The following is a 21,552-nucleotide window of genomic DNA, read 5'->3' as shown; positions in this document are numbered from 1 at the left end:
GAGGTCAGTCCCCCCCATGGGATCTTAGTCTTGTCCTGCGGTCCCTTTGCTTAGATCCCTTTATACAGAGCCAGGAGATGCCCATTTCACATCGAACCATGAAGGTAGCATTCTTAGTGGCGATCAACATCGCAAAACGGATAAGTGAGATACAGGCGCTATCTATCCGAGACCCATTTCTCCGAATCTGGGAGGATTGAATAATCGTGAGATTAGACCCCACTTTTTGCCCAAAGTTGCGTCAGTCCAAAACTTAAACCAGGAAATAATTTTGCCTTCCTTTTGTGAGAACCCATCAAATGACAAAGAAAGGGCCCTGCACGAATTAGATGTACACCAGGCAGTTATTGATTACATCAAGGCCATGCAGGGTTGGAGACAGGACCATAACCTGTTTCTACTCTTTGGGGGGGAAAAACAAAGGGAAAAAAGTCTCAAAAGCCTCCATCGCGAGATGGATAACATCGCTAATCAGTTTAGCCCATGTCTCTAAGGGGGTTCCTCCCCCAGAAGGGTTAAAAGCTCACTCAACGCGAGCATTATCAGTTTCCTGGGCAGAAAGGGCAGGGGCTTCAGTAAACCAAATCTGTAGGGCCGCAACCAAGTCCAGGTTGGAAACATTCTGTAAGCATTACAAATTAGATGTATTATCTAACCAACAGACTGCTTTCGGGAGAATGGTTCTCCAGGCAGTCATCCCACCCTAAGGGGATACTTTGGTAGTAATCAAGGTAGGGGACCACCAGAATGTCTGATTCACGCAGATGGGCCATAACCTCGGCTATAACCTTAGTGAATACCCGGGGGCAACTGCAATGCCAAAGGGAAGGGCAACATATTGGAAATGCTGAACTGACCCATATAAATGAACCGCCACTCTAAGGAATCACTGGTGAGCTGCATGGATGGGTATATGGTAGTAGGCGGCTTAACTCCAACACCACCATAAAGCAGTTTTCAAACTACAATTTTATCGTGGAATTGTTTCCATCTTGAACGGGCGTATGACCGGAAACTCATTGAGGGTTTTAAGATTGATTATAGTCCTAAAGGAGCAGTCTGGTTTACGGACAAGGAATAGAGGGGAGTGAAAACGTCTGACCCTTTCTGCCTCTGGTACTTCTGTCAGGACCTTTTTGCTGCATAGGTCACGGATTTCGGTCTCCAGGGCAGCCTGCTCCAATGGGGAAGACCTGAGTGGGGTGATACTAAATCTGTGTTGGGGGACACAGGAGAATTCTAACCGTACTCCTGAGGCTATCAACCCCAGGATAAGTGAACGTATATTTCCCTATAAAATTGAAATTTATTAATCTCAATTTAAAAAACACACCAACCCAGTGAAAAACTGGTATATAAAAAATACCATAGGATAAAAACCCTAGCCTAGAGGATACCCTACAATAGAACTAAGCTTTATTCCTCCCTGGCCGTGGAGGTTGGCACCATAGTAGGACAATTTTGGCGCCCCCACTCAACGTAGGCTTTCCCTCACTCCCCTATTTCACCCTAGCAAGAAAGGTGGGAAAACAATGTCCAAAAAGGGCAGAGGTGAAGTAAGCCTTGAAACTAGATGGGTACCCAATAGGTATAGCATAAACCAAAGTACATGACCATTTTTGTTTCCCCGTAGATGGTACGGTTCATCAGAAGGTAGTACTCAAGTGAATGCTGGCTGCCATAGTAGATGATGACGCGCCGCAGCCCCACACATGGTGGACTTAAATAACCACCACCAATTAGTTGGCCCCGATAAGCTCCGCCCACCCTATCGCGGGCAAATAGACCGGGTTACACATTATGCTGCAGACAGATGTCTCACCTCCCCCCCACCCCCCATAAACGAGCGCCGCTTTTTTCTCCTTCATTTCCGGTTACTCATACTGCCACGCTCAGATCAGCGTGGCTCGGGTGTCCAGGAAGTACCCTGTGCTCCCAGATAATGGGAGCGAATGTCACATCCGCCCACTCCACCGGAAATGTCCTGCGCTCCAGACAGTGGAACGCAAACAGCGCTCACTTCCTCATTGAGATCTCATACCAACAATAGAAACGGATCACATGATTTAATCCAAATAATGGGAGATCTCAAAAGCGCTCACAAGATGCAAAATCAATATTACACCTTCTTGGGGGATAAAGCAGCAGTTTAATGTATCATATATTAATATATCATAGAAAAATCAAACAAAGCAGAAAACATATTTGCATTAATCCAATAAAAAAGGCCATAATAGGGGCATGTACAAAACATGCATGTAGTGTGCTGTCTAAATCACATATATCCTATCATGTTGTGGACTCCATTGAAACACAAAAGGTATATATTTTCTCAAATGAAACATGCATAAGAGAGGCATTCATTTAAATCTTTTGGAGATCTGATAAATCCTCTCCGACTGTATTAGGTTTATCAGGTCCTTAAAAAGCATTGGGGGATCCCTCTTGCAGACCCAAGTGTCAATAAATTCATCTCAGCCAAACCAGGTGTGAAGTACAGGAAGGGCCGGTCTATTGGTGATCGTTTGGTCCATAGTCTTTATCAGAAACCCGCTGGGACTGGTACATGGCTTGACAGAAGACCTATTGGATTCTATAGATGTGGCAATTGCTCCAGATGTAGTATGATGGCTCAAGGAAAGACCGTCTGTAGTGCAGCCAATGGTTTTTTCAATTAGAGACTTTGGGAATTGCAGGTCCATAGAGATGGTATATAAGGCCACCTGTACCTGTCCCCTGGACTATATTGGAAAAACCAAGAGAGAGCTGAGTGTGGGGGAACACCGAAATGACATTAAACACAGGAGAGATACACCACTAGCCCGCCATATTAATGAGACTCATGCAGGCCGCTTATTGGAGTTATCTTTCACTATGGCGGAGCTTGTGAAGCCTAAAACGAGAGGAGGAGATTTGGACAGACTAATATTAAAACGTGAGGCTGAATGGATATTTAGGATGCAATTCCTCTCTCCTAAGGTTTAAATGAATGCCTCTCTTATGCATGCTTCATTTGAGAAAATATATACCTTTTGTGTTTCAATGGAGTCCACAACGTGATAGGATATATGTGATTTAGACAGCATACTACTTGCGTGTTTTGTACATGCCCCCATTATGGCCTTTTTTATTGGATTAATGCAAATGTGTTTTTTGCTTTGTTTGATTTTTCTATGATATATTAATATATATATGATACATTAAGCTGCTGCTTTATCCCCCAAGAAGGTGTAATATTGATTTTGCGTCTCGTTAGCGCTTTTTCTATTGTTGGTATGAGATCGCAATGAGGAAGTGAGCACTGTTTGCGTTCCACTGTCTGGAGCGCAGGGCTTTTCCGGTGGAGTGGGCGGATGTGACATACGCCCCCATTATCTGGGAGCACAGGGTACTTCCTGGACACCCGAGCCACGCTGATCTGAGCGTGGCAGTATGAGTGACCGGAAATGAAGGAGAATAGCTTAGTTACTCACCGATAACGGTGTTTCTCGGAACCCATGACAGCACCACGGAGAGAGGGGATCCGCCCTTCAGGGACAGGAACCTACAGATAAAAAGGGCGGTACCTCTCCTCCGCCTTCAGTTGGTTACAGAGCATCAGAGGGTCTCCAGGTTAGTTAGACAACAGAAATATATGCACAACATTATAATATTGCTTATCAGAAGCACCGTGCCTTAACAGAAACACTCTACTAACAGTAAAACGTGCCCACCACACTCGTGAAGGGGAGGGGAATAAGCGGGTGCTGTCATGGGTTCCGAGAAACACCGTTATCGGTGAGTAACTAAGCTATTCTCTCTCACCCATGACAGCACCAGGGAGAGAATTTCAGAGATTGGTAGCTTAGGGAGGGACCACCGCCTGAAGGACCCTTCTCCCGAAGGTCAGGTCAGATGTAGAGGCTAGATCTAATCTATAGTGCCTAAAAAAGGTCGAAGGTGATGACCAGGTGGCCGCCTTACAGATTTGTTCTTGCCAGGGTACTCTTGGATGCTTTGAGCCCCTTCCGAGGACCCTGGAAACATACAAAGAGAGAGCCTTCCTTCCTACACTTTTTGGTGGCCTCTAAGTACTGTACTAGGCACCTTTTAACATCTAAAGTGTGGAACTTTTCTTCCCCCTTATTTTTTGGATTTGGGCAGAAGGAAGGAAGGACTACCTCCTGGGACCTGTGAAAATGTGATGACACTTTGGGCAAATAGGCTGGGTCAGGTTTTAAGATAACTCTATCCTCTAGAATTTTTGTGAAAGGAGGCCCCGCTGACAAGGCTTGAATATCGCTTACTCTTCGGGCTGATGTTAGTGCCACCAGGAGCACCGTTTTAAGAGATAGGACTTTTAGGGGTGCCGAGTGAATTGGTTCAAACGGAGGGCCTGTCAGTGTTGAAAGTACAAGATTCAGGTCCCATGATGGTAATCTTTGACTGGCTATTGGCCTCGATCTGGTTGCGGCTTTAATAAACCGTGCTACCCAGGGGTCACCTGCCACATCATGGTTATAGAGGGCGCCTAATGCCGCTATTTGTACTTTTAATGTGTTGACCGCCAGACCCTGTTCTATGCCCACTTGTAGGAATTCTAGGATTTTATCAATCTGAACCCCGTCCTGAACCTTTGCCCTAGAGGTGGATAGAAATTTTTTCCATATTCTACCATAAGCTCTCATTGTAACTGGTTTCCTACTCTTTTGTAGTGTAGCTATCAGGTTTTCTGAAAAACCCCTGTCCCTCATCAGTGCCCTCTCAAATTCCATGCTGTTAAATGGAGGTTCGGTGCCTGAGGATGTAGCACTGGGCCCTGCGATAGCAGGTCCGGGAGATCCGGTAGGACCCACGGGTCGGTTACTGAGAGCATTCTTAGCCACGAAAACCAGGTTCTTTTGGGCCAGAAGGGGGCTATCAGTATCATTCTTGCCCTGTCCTGCCTGACTTTCTTTAGGACTGCTGGAATGAGCATGATTGGGGGAAAGGCATATGTTAGATTCTGTGTCCATGGGAGCATAAATGCGTCCAGAGTTAGAGGATTCCCCCTGGGATCTAGGGAGCAGAAGGCGTCTACTTTTTTGTTTTTGAAGTCGGCGAACAGATCCACGTCTGGGGTCCCCCACATTTTTACAATCTGCCGAAAAATGGACTGCTTTAGTACCCATTCCCCCTGTCGCAATTGGGTGTGGCTCAGAAAGTCTGCCCTTTGATTCTCTGTACCGCGGATGTGTAGGGCTGTCAGAGATAATAGGTTTGCCTCCGCTAGTTTGAGGATTTTGGCGGATGTGTCCATTAGGGTTCGGGACCTGGTTCCCCCCTGATGGTTTATATAGGCCACTGTGACCCGATTGTCCGAAAGGATACGGACATGGTGGTTCTGGAGTAGGGGTAGGAAGTGTGTTAGGGCATAGCCTACTGCTAGAAGCTCCTTTTGATTTGAGGAGGCTCTTAGTTCTTGATTTACCCATTCGCTCTGAGTCACCTCGTTGTTCATGTGCGCTCCCCATCCTGTAGGACTGGCATCTGTTGTCACTACGTGTGTTATCTTTGGTGCCCAGGGGATCCCTTTGGACAGGTTCTCCTGGTTTCCCCACCAAGCTAGGGAATGAATAGTGCTTGAATTTAGGGTAATGCGACCCTCTAGGTGTCCCCCTACTACTGCCTGGTTGGCCAATACGTCCCACTGGAGATTTCTCGTGTGTAACTGAGCCCATTGAACTGCTGGTAGGCAGGCAGATAGTGAACCCAACAGTGACATGGCCTTCCTTAGTGTCATGGAGGGATTTTGGATTGCTCTTGCTGTAATTTGAGCGATCTTCTCCTTTTTGTGGTTTGGGAGGCGACACTCCTGAATGTTTGAGTCTAGTGTTAGGCCCAAGAATTCTTTTACCCTGCTCGGCTCCAATCTTGATTTTTTTAGATTTAGAAGCCAGCCCAGGTCTTGTAGAGTGTTCATCACCCGGTCTCTCTGTTCCCTGCATTTTTGAGCCGAGCTGCCCGCTATTAGGAAATCGTCTAGATACGGGATTATTATTATATCTTGTTCCCTTATATGAGCCATCATTTCCGCTACTATTTTGGTGAATACTCGCGGGGCTATCGATATTTCGAACGGCAGGGCTCTGTACTGGAATTCTTTGACCTTGCCTTTTATTGAGACGGCTAACCTCAGATACTTCCTGGAGTCTTTGTGGATAGGGACGTGATAATAAGCGTCGCTGAGGTCCAACACCGTCATGTAGCAGTTTGGGAACAGGACTTTGGTGGTAGATTTGATCGACTCCATTTTGAAGCTCTGGTTCTTGACGTATTTGTTTAGCTTTCTCAGATTTATAATTGTACGAAAGGTGCCGTCTGGTTTGGTCACTAGAAAAAGAGGGGAGTAGAACCCTCTGCCCATATCCTGCAGGGGGACCTCCTGGAGGACTCCTTTTTTTACTAGGCCTAGAACCTCGCTTTCTAGCGCTTCCTGTTCTCGCATGCTGGATCTCAGCGGCGTTGTTACATATTTTTGAGGCGGGAGAGAGAAAAAGTTTATCCTTAGGCCCTCCTGGATTAGGTTTATTATCCAGGGGTTTGTTGAAATCCTCCTCCAGGCTGGAAGGAAAAAGGATAACCTTCCTCCCACCCTTGGCGTACTGTCACTTGGAGGGCTTTTTGTCCCGGGGAGAGTTATTAAAGAAGAAGCCTCTATCTCTTCTTTTATCATCCCACTTTTGTTCCCTTGGTGGTCTTCTCTGAAAAAACCTCCTATTCCAAAAGGGTCTTTTAAATGCCGCTGGCCCCCCATTTGGGAATCATTTTTTCTTGTCCCCTGCTTTCTGGAGGATGTCAGCTAACGTTTCCCCAAAAAGGAATTTTCCTTCACAGAGGATGGAGCATAATTTCATTTTGGTCTGAAGGTCCCCTGGCCAACTTTTAAGCCATAGTGTCCTTCGGGCCGCGTTTGAAAGTGCTGCTGTTTTGGACGACAGTCTGACTGAATCGGCCGATGAGTCTGCTAGGAATGCAGCCGATCCCCTTATTACTGGGATAGAATCTAGAATTTTATCTCTAGGTGTCCCTTCCTTCAGCTGTTTCTCAAGTTGGTCCACCCATACCATTAGGGCTCTTGAGGTACATGTGGCCGCTATCGCTGGCCTGAGGTTACCGCCTGCAGACTCCCAAGCCCCCTTTAGAAAAGTATCTGCCTTCTTATCTAGGGGGTCCCTGAGGGTGCCCATGTCCTCAAAGGGGAGGGCGAATTTCTTTGAGGCTTTAGCGACTGCCACATCGAGTTTCGGGGCTCTGTCCCAAGACGTGGATGCCTCCTCCTCAAAGGGATATTTCCTTTTAAGGGAAGGGACTGTAGTATTTTTCCTGTCTGGCTTGTCCCATTCCCTTTTGATTAGACCCTTGACGATTTCGTTTAGCGGAAATACTCTCCGTTTTTTCTGGCCTAGCCCCCCGAACATTATGTCCTGGACTGTGTTATCCGGCCTCGGGTCCAATACCCCCATGGTAGATCTTACAGCTTTCACCAGTTTGTCTACCTCTTCTAGGGGAAAACAATGTCATCCTCCTGTTTCCTCGTCTGAGGATGAGGAGCCGGATTCTGAGGATTTAGTCGAGATTTCTCCCGATGTGGAAGAGTCTGACTGGGAGGTTTCTACCGTGTCTTTTTTCCTCGTTTTATCCTTATGTTTAAGGGATTCGAGGGCACTCTGGACCTCTGATTTAATTGCGGCCCTTAGGTCAGATGCGAAATCCGGAGTCTCCTGACAAACAATTTCTTTTGTACAGGACTCGCATAGTTTTTTCTCCCATGATACCGGTAGGGGTTTAGCGCAAGTGGGACATTCCCTGTTCTTCTTTTTAGCCTTCTTCTTTCCCTAATAAGGGAGAGGGATTGCATTACAAGGGTGACATTCACGAAGATCACTTACCCCAAAAAAAGGCGCACGGCTGCAGGTACCGGTTCGGGAGATGGAGTCAGGTCCTGTATAGGCTGATCTCCTGGTGGCATTTTGCTCCTCGCTACTGACGTGCTACGCCGCGTGGAGTGACTGCTGGAACGGCACTCTGTGTTTCGTTCCTTTTGTCGGTGGTGGTGTTGGTGGTGCTGCTGCTGCTGTTTCAGCTGCTGCCTCTGCTCCTGCTGCTGGTCGCTATCCTCCATTATTAGGATCGCTTCCAGCCAGGAGTTTCTGCACCTCACCTTTTTTAAACTTGGCGCCGCGTGACGTCACCGCTCCCCCTGCACGCGCTGGTCGGGAAGCGCGCTCCTGCGCATGCGCCCGGTTCCGGGACCCGGAAGTCGTTGGTCTACTTCCGGGGCAGCGGCCATCTTGGTACTCTCCGTACCATGGCGCTGCCCACGCTCCACCGGGTCCCGCTGAGCCCCAACCTCCTTTCCGGAGCGGCGACTCCGGTGTCTCTCCCCCCCGCTCACTCGGCAGCCCGCATCGGCCCCGGCGGTGGCGGCTTCGGGCACCGCACCTGCCGCGACAGGGGCCTCCCCACTGCCGATACCCGGACAGGCCGGCCCCGGACTCCTCACAGGTACGCCGTACCGTGGGTCCCTCCGTCAGGGACAGGAACCCAACTGAAGGCGGAGGAGAGGTACCGCCCTTTTTATCTGTAGGTTCCTGTCCCTGAAGGGCGGATCCCCTCTCTCCGTGGTGCTGTCATGGGTGAGAGAGAAAAAAAAGGGGCGCTCGTTTATGGGGGGAGGTGAGACATCTGTCTGCAGCATAATGTGTAACCCGGTCTATTTGCCCGCGATAGGGTGGGCGGAGCTTATCGGGGCCAACTAAACAACGGTGGTTATTTAAGTCCACCATGTGTGGGGCTGCGGCACGTCATCATCTACTATGGCAGCCAGCATTCACTTGAGTACAACCTTCTGATGAACAGTACCGTCTACGGGGAAACGAAAATGGTCATGTACTTTGGTTTATGCTATACCTATTAGGTACCCATCAAGTTTCAAGGCTCACTTCACCTCTGCCCTTTTTGGAAATTGTTTTCCAACCTTTCTTGCTAGGGTGAAATAGGGGAGTGAGGGAAAGCCTACATTGAGTGGGGGCGCCAAAATCGTCCTACTAGGGTGCCAACCTCCACGGCTAGGCAGGAATAAAGCTTAGTTCTATTGTAGGGTATCCTCTAGGCTAGGGTTTTTATCCTATGGTATTTTTATACACCAGTTTTTCACTGGGTTGGTGTGTTTTTTAAATTGAGATTAATAAATTTGAATTTTATAGGGAAATATATGTTCACATGTTTGGTTTATCATTTCCTAAGAGATCCTTACTTGAGCTTTATCAACCCCAGGATCCATTTGCTATTGGAAAATTAGGGACGAGGCTGGGTAGAAGGCAGCTAGCCTACCTCCTACCGGAGCAGCTGGTCATTGGGGTGGTTTCTTAGCTTCACGAGATGCTCCTTCCTGGCGACCCCCTCCTCCAAACATAAATCCTGTATCTCTCCTTTTTTCATCCCATTTGCCTCGATCTCCAGACAACCTTCTACCAAAATATCTTTTCCTGGTGAAGGGACGTCTGTAAGAAGGGGTCAGCAGACTGGGAAATTTCTTTTTATCGTCCCCAGCTTTTTCCAAAAGTTAATCCAGAACTGGGCCGAACAGATATTCTCCTTCACACGAAGTGGAGCAGAGACGGGATCTGGCCTAGATGTCCCCTGGCCAACATTTCAACCATAGAGCCCTTCGTGCTGCATTTGACAGTCCTGCGGCCTTGGCAGTCATCCTTGCTGAATCTGCCCAAGCACCGGCTAGAAAGGCTGCAGCATTCTGAGTCATTGGCAGGGTCTTAAGGATGGATTCTCTCGAGGCTCTGTCTGCTAATTGGGATTCAAGCTGGTCCAGTCAGACCATCGTGGATCTGGCTATGCAGGTAGCAGCAACCGCTTAGGGCGCCAGCTGACATTTCCCAAGTGCCTTTCAGAAATGAGTCCGCTTTCTTATCCAGCGGATCCTTTAAAGAGGCCATGTCATCACAGGCATAGGTCTCATTCCTCCCGATTCCCGCGGGACAGACTAGATATCTAGTCCTTATCCCGCCGTCCCGGCTGGGAAGCTTTCTGTCCCGTGATCGCGGTGTATGACCGCAAAATACAGCAGAGGCCGCACACAGTGCGGGGATCGCCGCGTCACATCCACAGGGAGCACAGAGCTCACCTCCAGCCCAGCCCCAGGAAGCAAGAACCCGGAACTACAGCTACCGTATATCACCAAGGAGACGCGCCCCCATCCTGCCTCAAGTGTCCAGAGAGCGTGTGGTGCTGTGAGGACGCGGTCAGGCGCTCAGGTCCACGGAACAGGCTGAGTCTGGGGGGGGGGGGGGAGACAGTGGAGTCTCGGGGACAGAGAGGAGTCCGGAGGGGACAGAGGTCTGGAGGGGACAGTGGAGTCTAGGGGAGAGAGAGAAGTTCGGAGGGGACAGAAGGGACAGAGGACTATAGGGGTCAGATGAGTCCAGAGGGGACTGAGGAGTCTGAGGGAGAGAAAGGAGTCCAGAGAGGACTAGAGGGGACAGAGGAGTCTGGGGTGGACAGAAGAGAACAGAGGAGTCTGGGGTAGACACAGGGGTTTGGGGTGGACAGAGGAGTACAGAGGGGACACAGGAGTCTGGGGTGGACAGAAGAGAACAGAGGAGTTTGGGATGGACAGAGAAGTACAGAGGGGACACAGGAGTTTGGGGTGGACAGAGGAGTACAGAGGGGACACAGAGGTTTGGGGTGGACAGAGGAGTACAAGGGGGAAAGAGGAATCTGTGATGGACAAAGGAGTACAGAGGAGTCTGGGGTAGACACAGGAGTTTGGGGTGGACGGAGGAGTACAGAGGGGACACAGGAGTCTGGGGTGGACATAGGAGAACAGAGGAGTTTGGGGTGGACAGAGGAGTGCAGAGGGGACAGGAGTTTGGAGGGGACAGAAGAGTGAGGAAAAGGTGTGTGTAAATGGGTGTGGCTTAAAATGGGTGTGGCTAGGGGCATGGCCTAAAACTTGACGTGGCGCGCTAAGCGCGCCGCCGCCTTTATCCCTCTTTGCATTCTTCAAAAGTTGGGAGTTATGGAGGACTTTTTGGAGGCTTTAGCCACCGATGCATCCAGTTTTGGGGCTTTATCCCATCTGTTCACCAAGGGGTCCTTGAAGGGATATTTCCATTTGAAGGCCGGTGGTAGGGATCCCCTTTTCTCTGGCTTCTTCCATTCTCTTATTTATCAAGTTTTGCAATTTGCCATTTAGTGGGAAAGGTTTGCGTTTCCTTGGGTCTAGGCTGCCGAACATCAGGTCCTGAGCTGAAAGTTCCGGCTTCATGTCAGCTACCCCCATGGTAGACCTTACTGATTTGACCAATTTGTCCATTTGATCTAGGGCGAAGCAAAACCGGTTGGAGGAGTCTTCATCCAAAGACGATGCCGAAGAAGAGGCAGAGGCCTCTGAAGAATATTCGCCCTTCCTAGGGGCAGCTGAGGAGTCTGACCCCGAAAAACTTGCTCCACTTCTGCTTTTAGAGGATTCCCCTTGAGACAGGGATTTTAGGGAATCCTTTACTTCTGTCCTAATAATCTCCCTCAGGTTTGCTGTGAAGTCAGGGGTTTCTTCCACCACTACCGTTTCCCCCACTTTTTTTTTTACCCCCTACTGTCTGTCGCACACATGGCTGAGGCTGGTTTCACACTTGCGTTTTTTTGCGCAAAAAAAAGCATGCGTTTTTTTCCCCTATACTTTACATGGGTGCGCATACACATGCGTTTGTACACGCATGCATTTTTTTGTAGTGTGTGCTCGGTGCACAAAATGCATCTTGTTGCATTTTTTGTGCATCCAACTTTTCCCAAAAAAACGCATGCGCACGTAATGTGTTTTTTTTCACCCAAACACCCATTATAGTCTATGGGTGCGCGGACGTGCGCATGATAATGCGCACGTCAGCACAAAGAACGCATGCGTTTTTAAAAAGAAAAAAACATGCTCAAAACCGCAAAAAAACGCACACAAACGCATGATGCGTTTATGTGCGTTTGCACTGCGCAGTGCAAAAAAACGCAAGTGTGAAAGTAGCCTGACAACTTTTTAGGGTAGGCGTCTGGCAAGGGAAAACTGCAAAGGGCAAATTCCCTGTTTTTCATTTTACCAGAGCATTTCTTCCCCTAGAGAGAAAATATAAGGGTACATTCACAAAGCTCTCTTACTCAAGCAGTAGAAGTAGGTACCGGATCATGGGGTGGGGGTGGGGGGCGGGCTGAATCCTTTAGCCTGGAGGAACTCTTTTGGCTGGACTGACCACTTCGTCCTCGGTTTTTCAGCTGGGGGTTTGTACGGGGCCTCTCTGAGGTGCTCTCCTGCCCCTGCTCCTGTTCCAACTGGACCACGGGAGCTTTCGACTCATCCATTGCTGCAATGGGCAAAAAGCAGCCCTGCAGTGTCTCTGTGGCCTTTTTGTAGTCCTCCCCTGGAAATCCGGGTCAGCAGGGCTGTGGCCAGGTGCGTCCCCCCCCGTTCGGGGCGTCTCCTGGTCTACCCCACTGTGCCCCGCCCCCGCGCCGCCGCGACCCGGCAGCGCACACAGGAGAAAAGCCAGCTGCCATCCCTCTTCCGGCCAGGCGTCCCCGGTCGCTTGACTTCCGGCGCTCGAATGAACGCGCAGCAACGCGCCGGAGGACAGCGGCGTGCACCATGGCCCGACCCGGTACGACCCCAGCTCTGTGAACGCCATGCCGGCCAGTGCCAGGCAGAGGCCCGGACCGCAGGACAACCCGCACCAGGATGGACCCGGGGGGGGGAGAAAATACTTTCCGGCGCTGGCTCTGGAGACGGCCATCCTCCGGACCCCGCTCCGCACACCATCGTGGAGCCCTGCCCGGACCCACCGTGGCGCTTCCAGGGATCCTGTACTGAGACGAGGTAGGAGACCCCCCGCTACATGTGGTGGTCAGCTGGCCTGGGAATCCTGATAATCGAAGATGGACGATCTGTAGGGAATCCTGTCCTCCAGTAACAGGAAACCAACTGATGCCGCCCTTTTGTATCTGTAGGTTTCCTGTCCCTGAAGGGCAGATCCCCTCTTTCAGATGGTGCTGTCATGGACACTCGAATAAGTATTGCTGGAAGGTTGATTTTACAGCCATACAGGACACTACATAGCTAAACTATCTGAGTAAGGAAAAACTGCCTAGCTAAATAGCTAAAAACTACCGTAGCTGCTAACAGTGCCGGCATCAGGAGCAGCCGCTCTGCGCTGTTAGGCTACTGTCACATTAGCTTTTTTTAGCGCTGCGCTTCGTGCTCAATAGAAACGCATGAAAAAAAACGCATCATGCGTTTGCTTTTTTTAGGCGCATGCATTTTAACCAGTTTCTAGCCATGTTAACTCTTAAAATGCATGTGATTTTAAATGCAGGCGTTCGTTCCCATAGACTGTAATGTGCTTTGTCGCATTCCATGCGTTTGACACAGGTTGGACGGACCAAAAATGCAACAGGTTGCGTCCGGCGCGCCTAAGCATACACTACAAAAAACTCATACTAACGCGTGCAAACGCTAGATCATGTGCCCCCCATGTTAAACATGGGGCGCATGCGCATGGATGCGCACGATGCGCTGCACTAAAGACGCTAATGTGAAACCAGCCTTACAGTGTCAAAATGTTGCTAAAACAAGTTGGCCGCTATTGATATGCCGAGGGACATGTGATTTCAGCAGCTAATGACACAAGCCGTTGGGTCAGGACATTGTGGATGTTTCCGGCGCCATGATTGGTTAGCCACAATGTGCACACAAAGTTAGGAGAAAAAAAAAAAAAAAAGACTGTTTACAAGCACGCCGCGCCTCTGAGCTCTGTAAACCCCCTCCCCTCATCAAACACGTGCCCCACACTCATGATACACCACCATTATAGTTACAAAAGAGCTGAAAATACTTTTGTGGCAACACACATTTTCCTGCACTTTTTAATCACATGTTTCCAATTTTTTTTATATCTTATCAAATTTTGCTCACGTTTACGATCACGAATCCGAATGTTCCATATTTGTGCCGAATTTATGCCTGGCGATCGTTTTCTGAAAAAGTGTGTTCATCATTATTACTCACCTGGGTAGTCATATGTAGGAATCTCCTCTTCACACTGCTCATCATCTCTTACATATGTCTCTGTAGCATTAATATGGGTCAGATCTTCACCCTGAAACAAATATTATAAAAGTCACAGACAGATGGAGAAGTCACATCTATGATCAGCTCTAATCCTGCCATCTCCACAGCTCTCATTACACAAGTATAAAACATATAATACTGGTGGATAAAACAAGACTGAGCACAAGACCCTCACAGCCGTCTACACATCACAGGGGAGATCTCATGTCACCTTCTCTCCATCTACCTGATGATCCTGAGGAACATTGGGATCTCCTTGTTTACAGTCCTGTGGAAGAAGAGGACGGGGACATCTCTCTGGTGTTGTCCTCTTACTGGATAGATCTGGAGGAAACACATACAGGGACTGAATTCATTCTTTACATACAGATAATTATAGGCCATGTGTATTCAGTCCTGTCTATTACCTGGTGATGTGAGGGGCTGGGGAACCTCCATCATGACATCTTTGTACAGATCTTTGTGTCCTTCTAAGTACTCCCACTCCTCCATGGAGAAATAAACAGCGACATCTTGATACCTTATAGGAACCTGACACATACAATGATACCGTCATCCCCCCGATTCCTTCATAGTGTTACTGTATAATGTCCCAGCATTCCCAGCAGTGTCACCTCTCCAGTCAGCAGCTCAATCATCTTGTAGGTGAGTTCTAGGATCTTCTGGTCATTGATGTCCTCATGTATCAGGGAGTGAGGTGGAGGCCCTGTGATTGGGCTCAGGGGTCTTCCCCATCCCTCAGACACAGGGTCCTGACAGCGCTCACTAGAGGTCTTCTTCACCACTGTGTAATCCTGGTTATGGAGAGACACAGTAATAAATCTCACTACAGACATTTCCAGAGTCCTCACCTCTCCAGTCCTGTCCATCTGTTATTCCCATAGATAAGAATGATGTAATGTGACGTCATCAGAATCTCTCACCTCTCCAGTAAGCCGGAAGAGGATCTCTAGGGTGAGGTGTAATATCCTCTCCGCCGTCTTGTCTCTGTCCATATCCATCCTTGATGGGTAAATCAGGAAAATTTTCTTATGTAGAAGATCTTCACTGAGAGGATCCGATATTGTAGAGACCTGAATGAGAAGATGAGCCGATGTAACATCATAAAATCATGTGTAATAATACAATTACTGAAGATAATAAGGGGAACATATGAGGAGATTTATTATTTTACAGTATGTAGCGTAAAATAAAGACAACTGGACTTGAAGAAGGATTCATGGCAACTTTTGACGTCCAGGGCCAAATATATCACAAGATAGGTCCGATGCTTCCTGTAGCAAATCAAGACCCACTTTTACAAGTTTACTGTTTGGGAGATGAACAGATGCGAGCTGATCGACATTGTGAAGTTATACCTGAGACACAAAAGACATTGTTTTGAATTTGCAAAGATTTTTTTCTTCAACACAATCAGTTAGTAACCCTTTGTAGAGCGGCCTTAGAAAGAATGCCAAGTGCGGAATACCAGGCTATAATAACAGCAGACAAGACACCGGTTGGGGAGCACAAAAGGAGATTTACGTCTCACAGTTTTAACGAAGTAGCTACTGTAATGGTTGGATGGGACTTTCTAAGCCGAGATATAATTATTCAGCGACAAAGGGAAACTCTTCGACGTAGTCACATAGATCATATGATGCTCTGCCATATCCGATAATATTGTGGAATGTCCAAGATGGCTATCACTATAATCTAAAGCAGGCTGATCCCAACACTGCTAGGCCAACCAATAAAAAATATAACATCCAATGACGCATTATTATTATTATTTATTTATATAGCACCATTGATTCCATGGTGCTGTACATGAGAAGGGGCTACATACAAAATACAGATATCACTTACAGTAAACAAGCTAACAATCACAGACTGATACAGAGGGGAGAGAGGACCCTGCCTTTTCGGGCTTACATGCTACAGGATGGTGGGGAAGGAGACAGTAGGTTGGTGGGTTGCAGCAGTTCCGGTGTTGGTTGAGGTGATATTACCGGTAGCGGTGAGACAGAAGGAGGTAATGGGGTCATTGCAGGCTGTAGGCTTTCTTGAAGAGGTGGGTTTTCAGGTTCCGTCTGAAGAATCCGAATGTGGTTGATAGTCGGACTTGTTGGGGCAAAGAATTCCAGAGAATAGGGGCAGTTCGGGAGAAGTCTTGCAGGCGGTTGGGTGAGGAGCGAATAAGTGTGGAGAGAAGGAGGTCTTGGGAGGACCGGAGATTACGTGAGGGAAGGTATCGGGAGATTAGTTCAGAGACATATGGGGGAGACAGGTTAAAGATGGCCTTGTAGGTCAGTAGGTTATGAATGAGTCACCGTAGGAGGCAAAAACAGAAATACTAGCTAAGTCCAGAAAACCAGAGAAGTTGGCAGCTATCGGATTGCAGACCTCTGAACCCATCAACAACAACTAGCAGTAGCCGTGGGGGGTTCCTACGGAGCCCTAGACCCCTCGATCACAGCCGGAGAATTAAATAGCCTAAAGACAGAAAGGGATATCTAAACTGCCCCAGAGCAGACCCCAAAGCAATAGGCAGCCCCCAACATATAATAACGGTGAAGCAAGATGAAAAGACACTCACACAGATAGAAAGATAGGCTGAGAAAATGATGGGGCCCAAGCTAACTAAATAGGACAGGATAGAAAAGCTGCTGTCTGCAATCCGCCAAAACCCTATCAAAACAAGAGCCAACAGACTGATAGGGAAAAAAGCTCTGAAGACGCTAGGCTTCAAAAAGACTATCAGTACTCAGGTATTTTCTGAAGACAGAGCAAAAAGGAATTCAGCTCACCCCAGCAGGGAATGGTAGAAATCCAGAAAAACAAGGCAAAACAAAGCCAAAACACAAATGCAAAAAGCAGAGCAGAAAACTTAGCTTTTGAGAAGCAGGAATCAGACTGGTCTCCTAGAATCCGTCAGAGCAATTACTAGCAAGGCAGAAGGGCGTCGGCTGCCTTATATCCAGTCAGCAATTCCAGTCACCCAGTCATCATCCTGCTCAGGTGCTTGGTAATCAGCCTCACTACCTTCCTTCACCAGAAGAGGGAGTTCATCAGACCTCAATGGTGAAGGGGAAAATGAACTCACAACATCAGTATTAGCAATTTGAACTGGATACGCTGAGGGAATGGGAGCCAGTGAAGAGATTTACAGAGGGGAGAAGCGGAGGAGTAGCGAGGAGAGAGATGAATTAGTCGGGCAGCAGAGTTAAGGATGGACTGGAGAGGTTCAAAGGTGTTAGCAGGGAGACCACAGAAAAGGATGTTGCAGTAGTCGAGGCGGGAGATGAAGGCATGCACAAGCATTTTAGTAGATTGAGGGTTGAGGAAAGGACGGATTCTGGAAATATTTTTGAGCTGGAGGGGACAGGAGGTAGAAAGAGCTTGGATGTGTGGTTTGAAGGACAGGGCAGAGTCAAAGGTTACTCCGAGGCAGCGGACTTCCGGTACTGGGGAAAGTGTGAGGTCATTAATTGTTATAGCTAGGTCGGGTAAGGAAGATCTGTGAGATGGAGGAAAGATGATGAGTTCAGATTTGTCCACATTGAGCTTGAGAAAGCGAGAGAAGGAGGATATGGCTGATAGACATTCTGGGATTCTGGACAGCAGAGGTGACATCTGGGCCAGAAAGGTAGATTTGAGTGTCATCAGCATAAAGGTGGTACTGGAATCCGTGGGACTTTAAGAGTTGCCCCAGACCAAGTGTATAGATTCAGAAGAGTAGGGGTCCTAAAACAGAGCCTTGGGAGACTCCAACAGAGAGAGGGTGGGATGAGGAGGTGGTGTGAGAGACGCTGAATGTGTGGTTGGAAAGGTATGAGGAGATCCTGGATAGGGCAAGGCCTTTGATGCCGAAGGAGGAGAGGATCTGTAGTAGGAGGTAGTGGTCAACTGTGTCGAATGCAGAGGACAGGTCTAGAAGCAGGAGTAGAGAGTATTGTCCATTTGATTTGGCTGTAAGTAGGTCATTAGGAATTTTGGTCAGGGCTGTCTCAGTGGAGTGATGGGGGCGGAAACCAGATTGTAGATTGTCAAAGAGCAAGTTCGATGATAGGTGGGAGGAAAGTTCAGCGTGGATGTGCTGTTCCAGGAGTTTGGAAGCGAATGGGAGCAGTGATATTGGGCATGAGACGGTTAAGCCATAAAATACATAGCCTTTATTGATATGAAACATCCAAAACATTTAAAATGATTTAATAGGAGATATATGTCCAATATACATTTACAAGGTTCATATGTAAATATGCTACCGTTGTGGCCAAAAGTATTGACACCCCTGCAATTCTGTCAGATAATACTCAGTTTCTTCCTGAAAATGATTGCAAACACAAATTCTTGGTATTATCTTCATTTAATTTGTCTTAAATGAAAAAAAAACACAAAAGAGAATGAAGCAAAAAGCAAAACATTGATCATTTCACACAAAACTCCAAAAAAAGGGGCCAGATAAAAGTATTGGCACCCTCAGCCTAATACTTGGTTGCACAACCTTTAGCCTAAATAACTGTGACCAACCGCTTCCGGTAACCATCAATGAGTTTCTTACAATGCTCTGCTGGAATTTTAGACCATTCTTCTTTGGCAAACTGCTCCAGGTCCCTGATATTTGAAGGGTGCCTTCTCCAAACTGCCATTTTTAGATCTCTACAGGTGTTCTATGGGATTCAGGTATGGACTCATTGCTGGCCACCTTAGAAGTCTGCAGTGCTTTCTCTCAAACCATTTTCTAGTGCTTTTTGAAGTGTGTTTTGGGTCATTGTCCTGCTGGAAGACCCATGACCTCTGAGGGAGACACAGCTTTCTCACACTGGGCCCTACATTATGCTGCAAAATTTGTTGGTAGTCTAAAGACTTCATAATGCCATGCACACGGTCAAGCAGTCCAGTGACAGAGGCAGCAAAGCAACCTCAAAACATCAGGGAACCTCCGCCATGTTTGACTGTAGGGACCGTGTTCTTTTCTTTGAATGCCTCTTTTTTTCGCCTGTAAACTCTATGTTGACGCCTTTGCCCAAAAAGCTCTACTTTTGTCTCATCTGACCAGAGAACATTCTTCCAAAATGTTTTAGGCTTTTTCAGGTAAGTTTTGGCAAACTCTAGCCTGGCTTTTTCATGTCTCGGGGTAAGAAGTGGGGTCTTCCTGGGTCTCCTACCATACAGTCCCTTTTCATTCAGACGCCGAAGGATAGTATGGATTGACACTGTTGCACCCTCGGACTGCAGGGCAGTTTGAACTTGTTTGGATGTTAGTCGAGGTTCTTTATCCAACATCCACACAATCTTGCGTTGAAATCTCTTGTCAATTTTTCTTTTCCGTCCACATCTAGGGAGGTTAGCCACAGTGCCATGGGCTGTAAACTTCTTGATGACACTGTGCATGGTAGACACATGAACATTCAGGTCTTTGGAGATGGACTTGTAGCCTTGAGATTGCTCATGCTTCCTCACAATTTGATTTCTCAAGTCCTCAGACAGTTCTTTGGTCTTCTTTCTTTTCTCCATGCTCAATGTGGTACACACAAGGACACAGGACAGAGGTTGAGTCAACTTTAATCCATGTCAACTGGCTGCAAGTGTGATTTAGTTATTGCCAACACCTGTTAGGTGCCACAGGTAAGTTACAGGTGCTGTTAATTACACAAATTAGAGAAGCATCACATGATTGTTCGAACAGTGCCAATACTTTTGTCCACCCTCTTTTTTATGTTTGGTGTGGAATTATATCCAATTTGGCTTTAGGACAATTCTTTTTGTGTTTTTTCATTTAAGACAAATTAAATGAAGATAATACCAAAGAATTTGTGTTTGCAATAATTTTCAGGAAGAAACTGATTATCTGACAGAATTGCAGGAGTGTCAGTACTTTTGGCCACAACTGTATGATGTATTAGACAGGGACTATAAAAGGAGCATAGGGCATACATTATATGCAAGTGCTGAATAATATAACAGTAAAATACCCGTGCAGAAATAATGACCTGCTCAGCAGATGTGCACATAGCCTAAGTAATTTTTCACCATGTGCACATAGCCTTAGAGTTAAAACAGTGCCTTATATATACTCTGCATTGATGGCCAAAATAATGAGAGCACTTGAAGTATCAATAAAGTTTCCCACAAAAAATTTTATGATAATCAACAAAAATACACTAGAGTCTACACATGTAAAGCAGTGCTCACATAGAGAAAATATATATATAACATGTAGATGCCAAAATGAATCTTACACAGGGCTAGTATGATTGTATATAAACAGTAAAGTGCCTGGAAATACAGTTAGGTCCATATATATTTGGACAGAGACAACATTTTTCTAATTTTGGTTCTAGACATTACCACAATGAATTTTAAACAAAACAATTCAGATGCAGTTGAAGTTCAGACTTTCAGCTTTCATTTGAGGGTATCCACATTAAAATTGGATGAAGGGTTGAGGAGTTTCTGCTCCTTAACACGTGCCACCTTGTTTTTAAAGGGACCAAAAGTAATTGGACAATTGACTCCAAGGCTATTTCATGGACAGGTGTGGGCAATCCCATCGTTATGTCATTCTTAATTAAGCAGATAAAAGGCCTGGAGTTGATTTGAGGTGTGGTGCTTGCATTTGGAAAGTTTTGCTGTGAAGGAAACTGTCACGACTGCGGCTGCAAACGCGGCCCAGCAGGCGCCTCCACGCCGACGACGAGGGGGTGGGCGTCCCCTGGGGAAGCAATATGGACCCTCTATACCACAGAGGGGGACCCGGGCCTACCCGAACTAGGGAAGGGCAGCGACCGGGATTCTGTGGCAGCTGAGAGTGTGGACAAGGACACGTAGGACTTGATGACACCGCACAACTTCAGGTATAAAGAAAGTAAAGTTTTCTTAAAGTAAAGTCACAGTACGTAAACAAAACAGGGCTAAGCCAGGCTCCTGATTTCACACCTCCCAGAAGGGTACCACCCAGAGGACCCCAAAGCACTAACGGATCACCGAGGCACACATAAGCGGGACATCTGGACACAGGCCGGACATCGGGGTACACGAGGTAATCAAGACTCAGGCAGGACATAAGGATAAACGAGGTCATCAGGACAATCAGGGTCACCCACAGGACATCAGAGTCATCGGCAGACATCAGACAGGAGTCGTTTGGTTCCGGACATCCAACACGACCTACAGGCACCATTGCAGTCATCAAGCTACGGGCAGCGGTCATCAAGTTACAGACTGTGGTCGTCAGGCTCTGGGCATAGGATCTAGGAAGGAACTCAAGCGTGATGGTGCTAACACCGCAGGATTGCTGGGCCTGCATGGAGCTAGCACCGTGTGGTAGTCAGAGCACAGGATAGCAGCTGCTCAGCAGTAACACCGGTTACAAGAGTCTCAGAGTCACTGGTTGCGGGGCTCCAAACACAGAGGGATTCCAG

At 47.5% G+C, this 21,552-nt stretch overlaps 1 protein-coding gene across 1 annotated transcript in view; it reads right to left on the bottom strand.

Moving 5' to 3' along the window:
• The window catches only part of LOC141059293 (uncharacterized), a 215,610-nt gene that overhangs the window by 13,535 nt on the left and 180,523 nt on the right, over positions 1 to 21,552 (bottom strand). Inside the window, exons 6-10 of the mRNA XM_073555623.1 lie at positions 15,070 to 15,219; positions 14,761 to 14,940; positions 14,554 to 14,677; positions 14,373 to 14,470; positions 14,084 to 14,174 (exon numbers count right to left, since the gene is read on the bottom strand). Of these exons, the coding sequence (XP_073411724.1) occupies positions 14,084 to 14,174; positions 14,373 to 14,470; positions 14,554 to 14,677; positions 14,761 to 14,940; positions 15,070 to 15,219 (643 nt within the window). The remainder of the gene's footprint in view (positions 1 to 14,083; positions 14,175 to 14,372; positions 14,471 to 14,553; positions 14,678 to 14,760; positions 14,941 to 15,069; positions 15,220 to 21,552) is intronic.

This window comes from Dendrobates tinctorius, unplaced genomic scaffold (assembly GCF_039654945.1).
Source record: "Dendrobates tinctorius isolate UK_male_01 unplaced genomic scaffold, ASM3965494v1 ptg000226l, whole genome shotgun sequence".
Taxonomy (NCBI): domain Eukaryota; kingdom Metazoa; phylum Chordata; class Amphibia; order Anura; family Dendrobatidae; genus Dendrobates; species Dendrobates tinctorius.
Note: the sequence above shows the minus strand (reverse complement) of the source record. Positions and strands in the feature narration are given on the sequence as shown.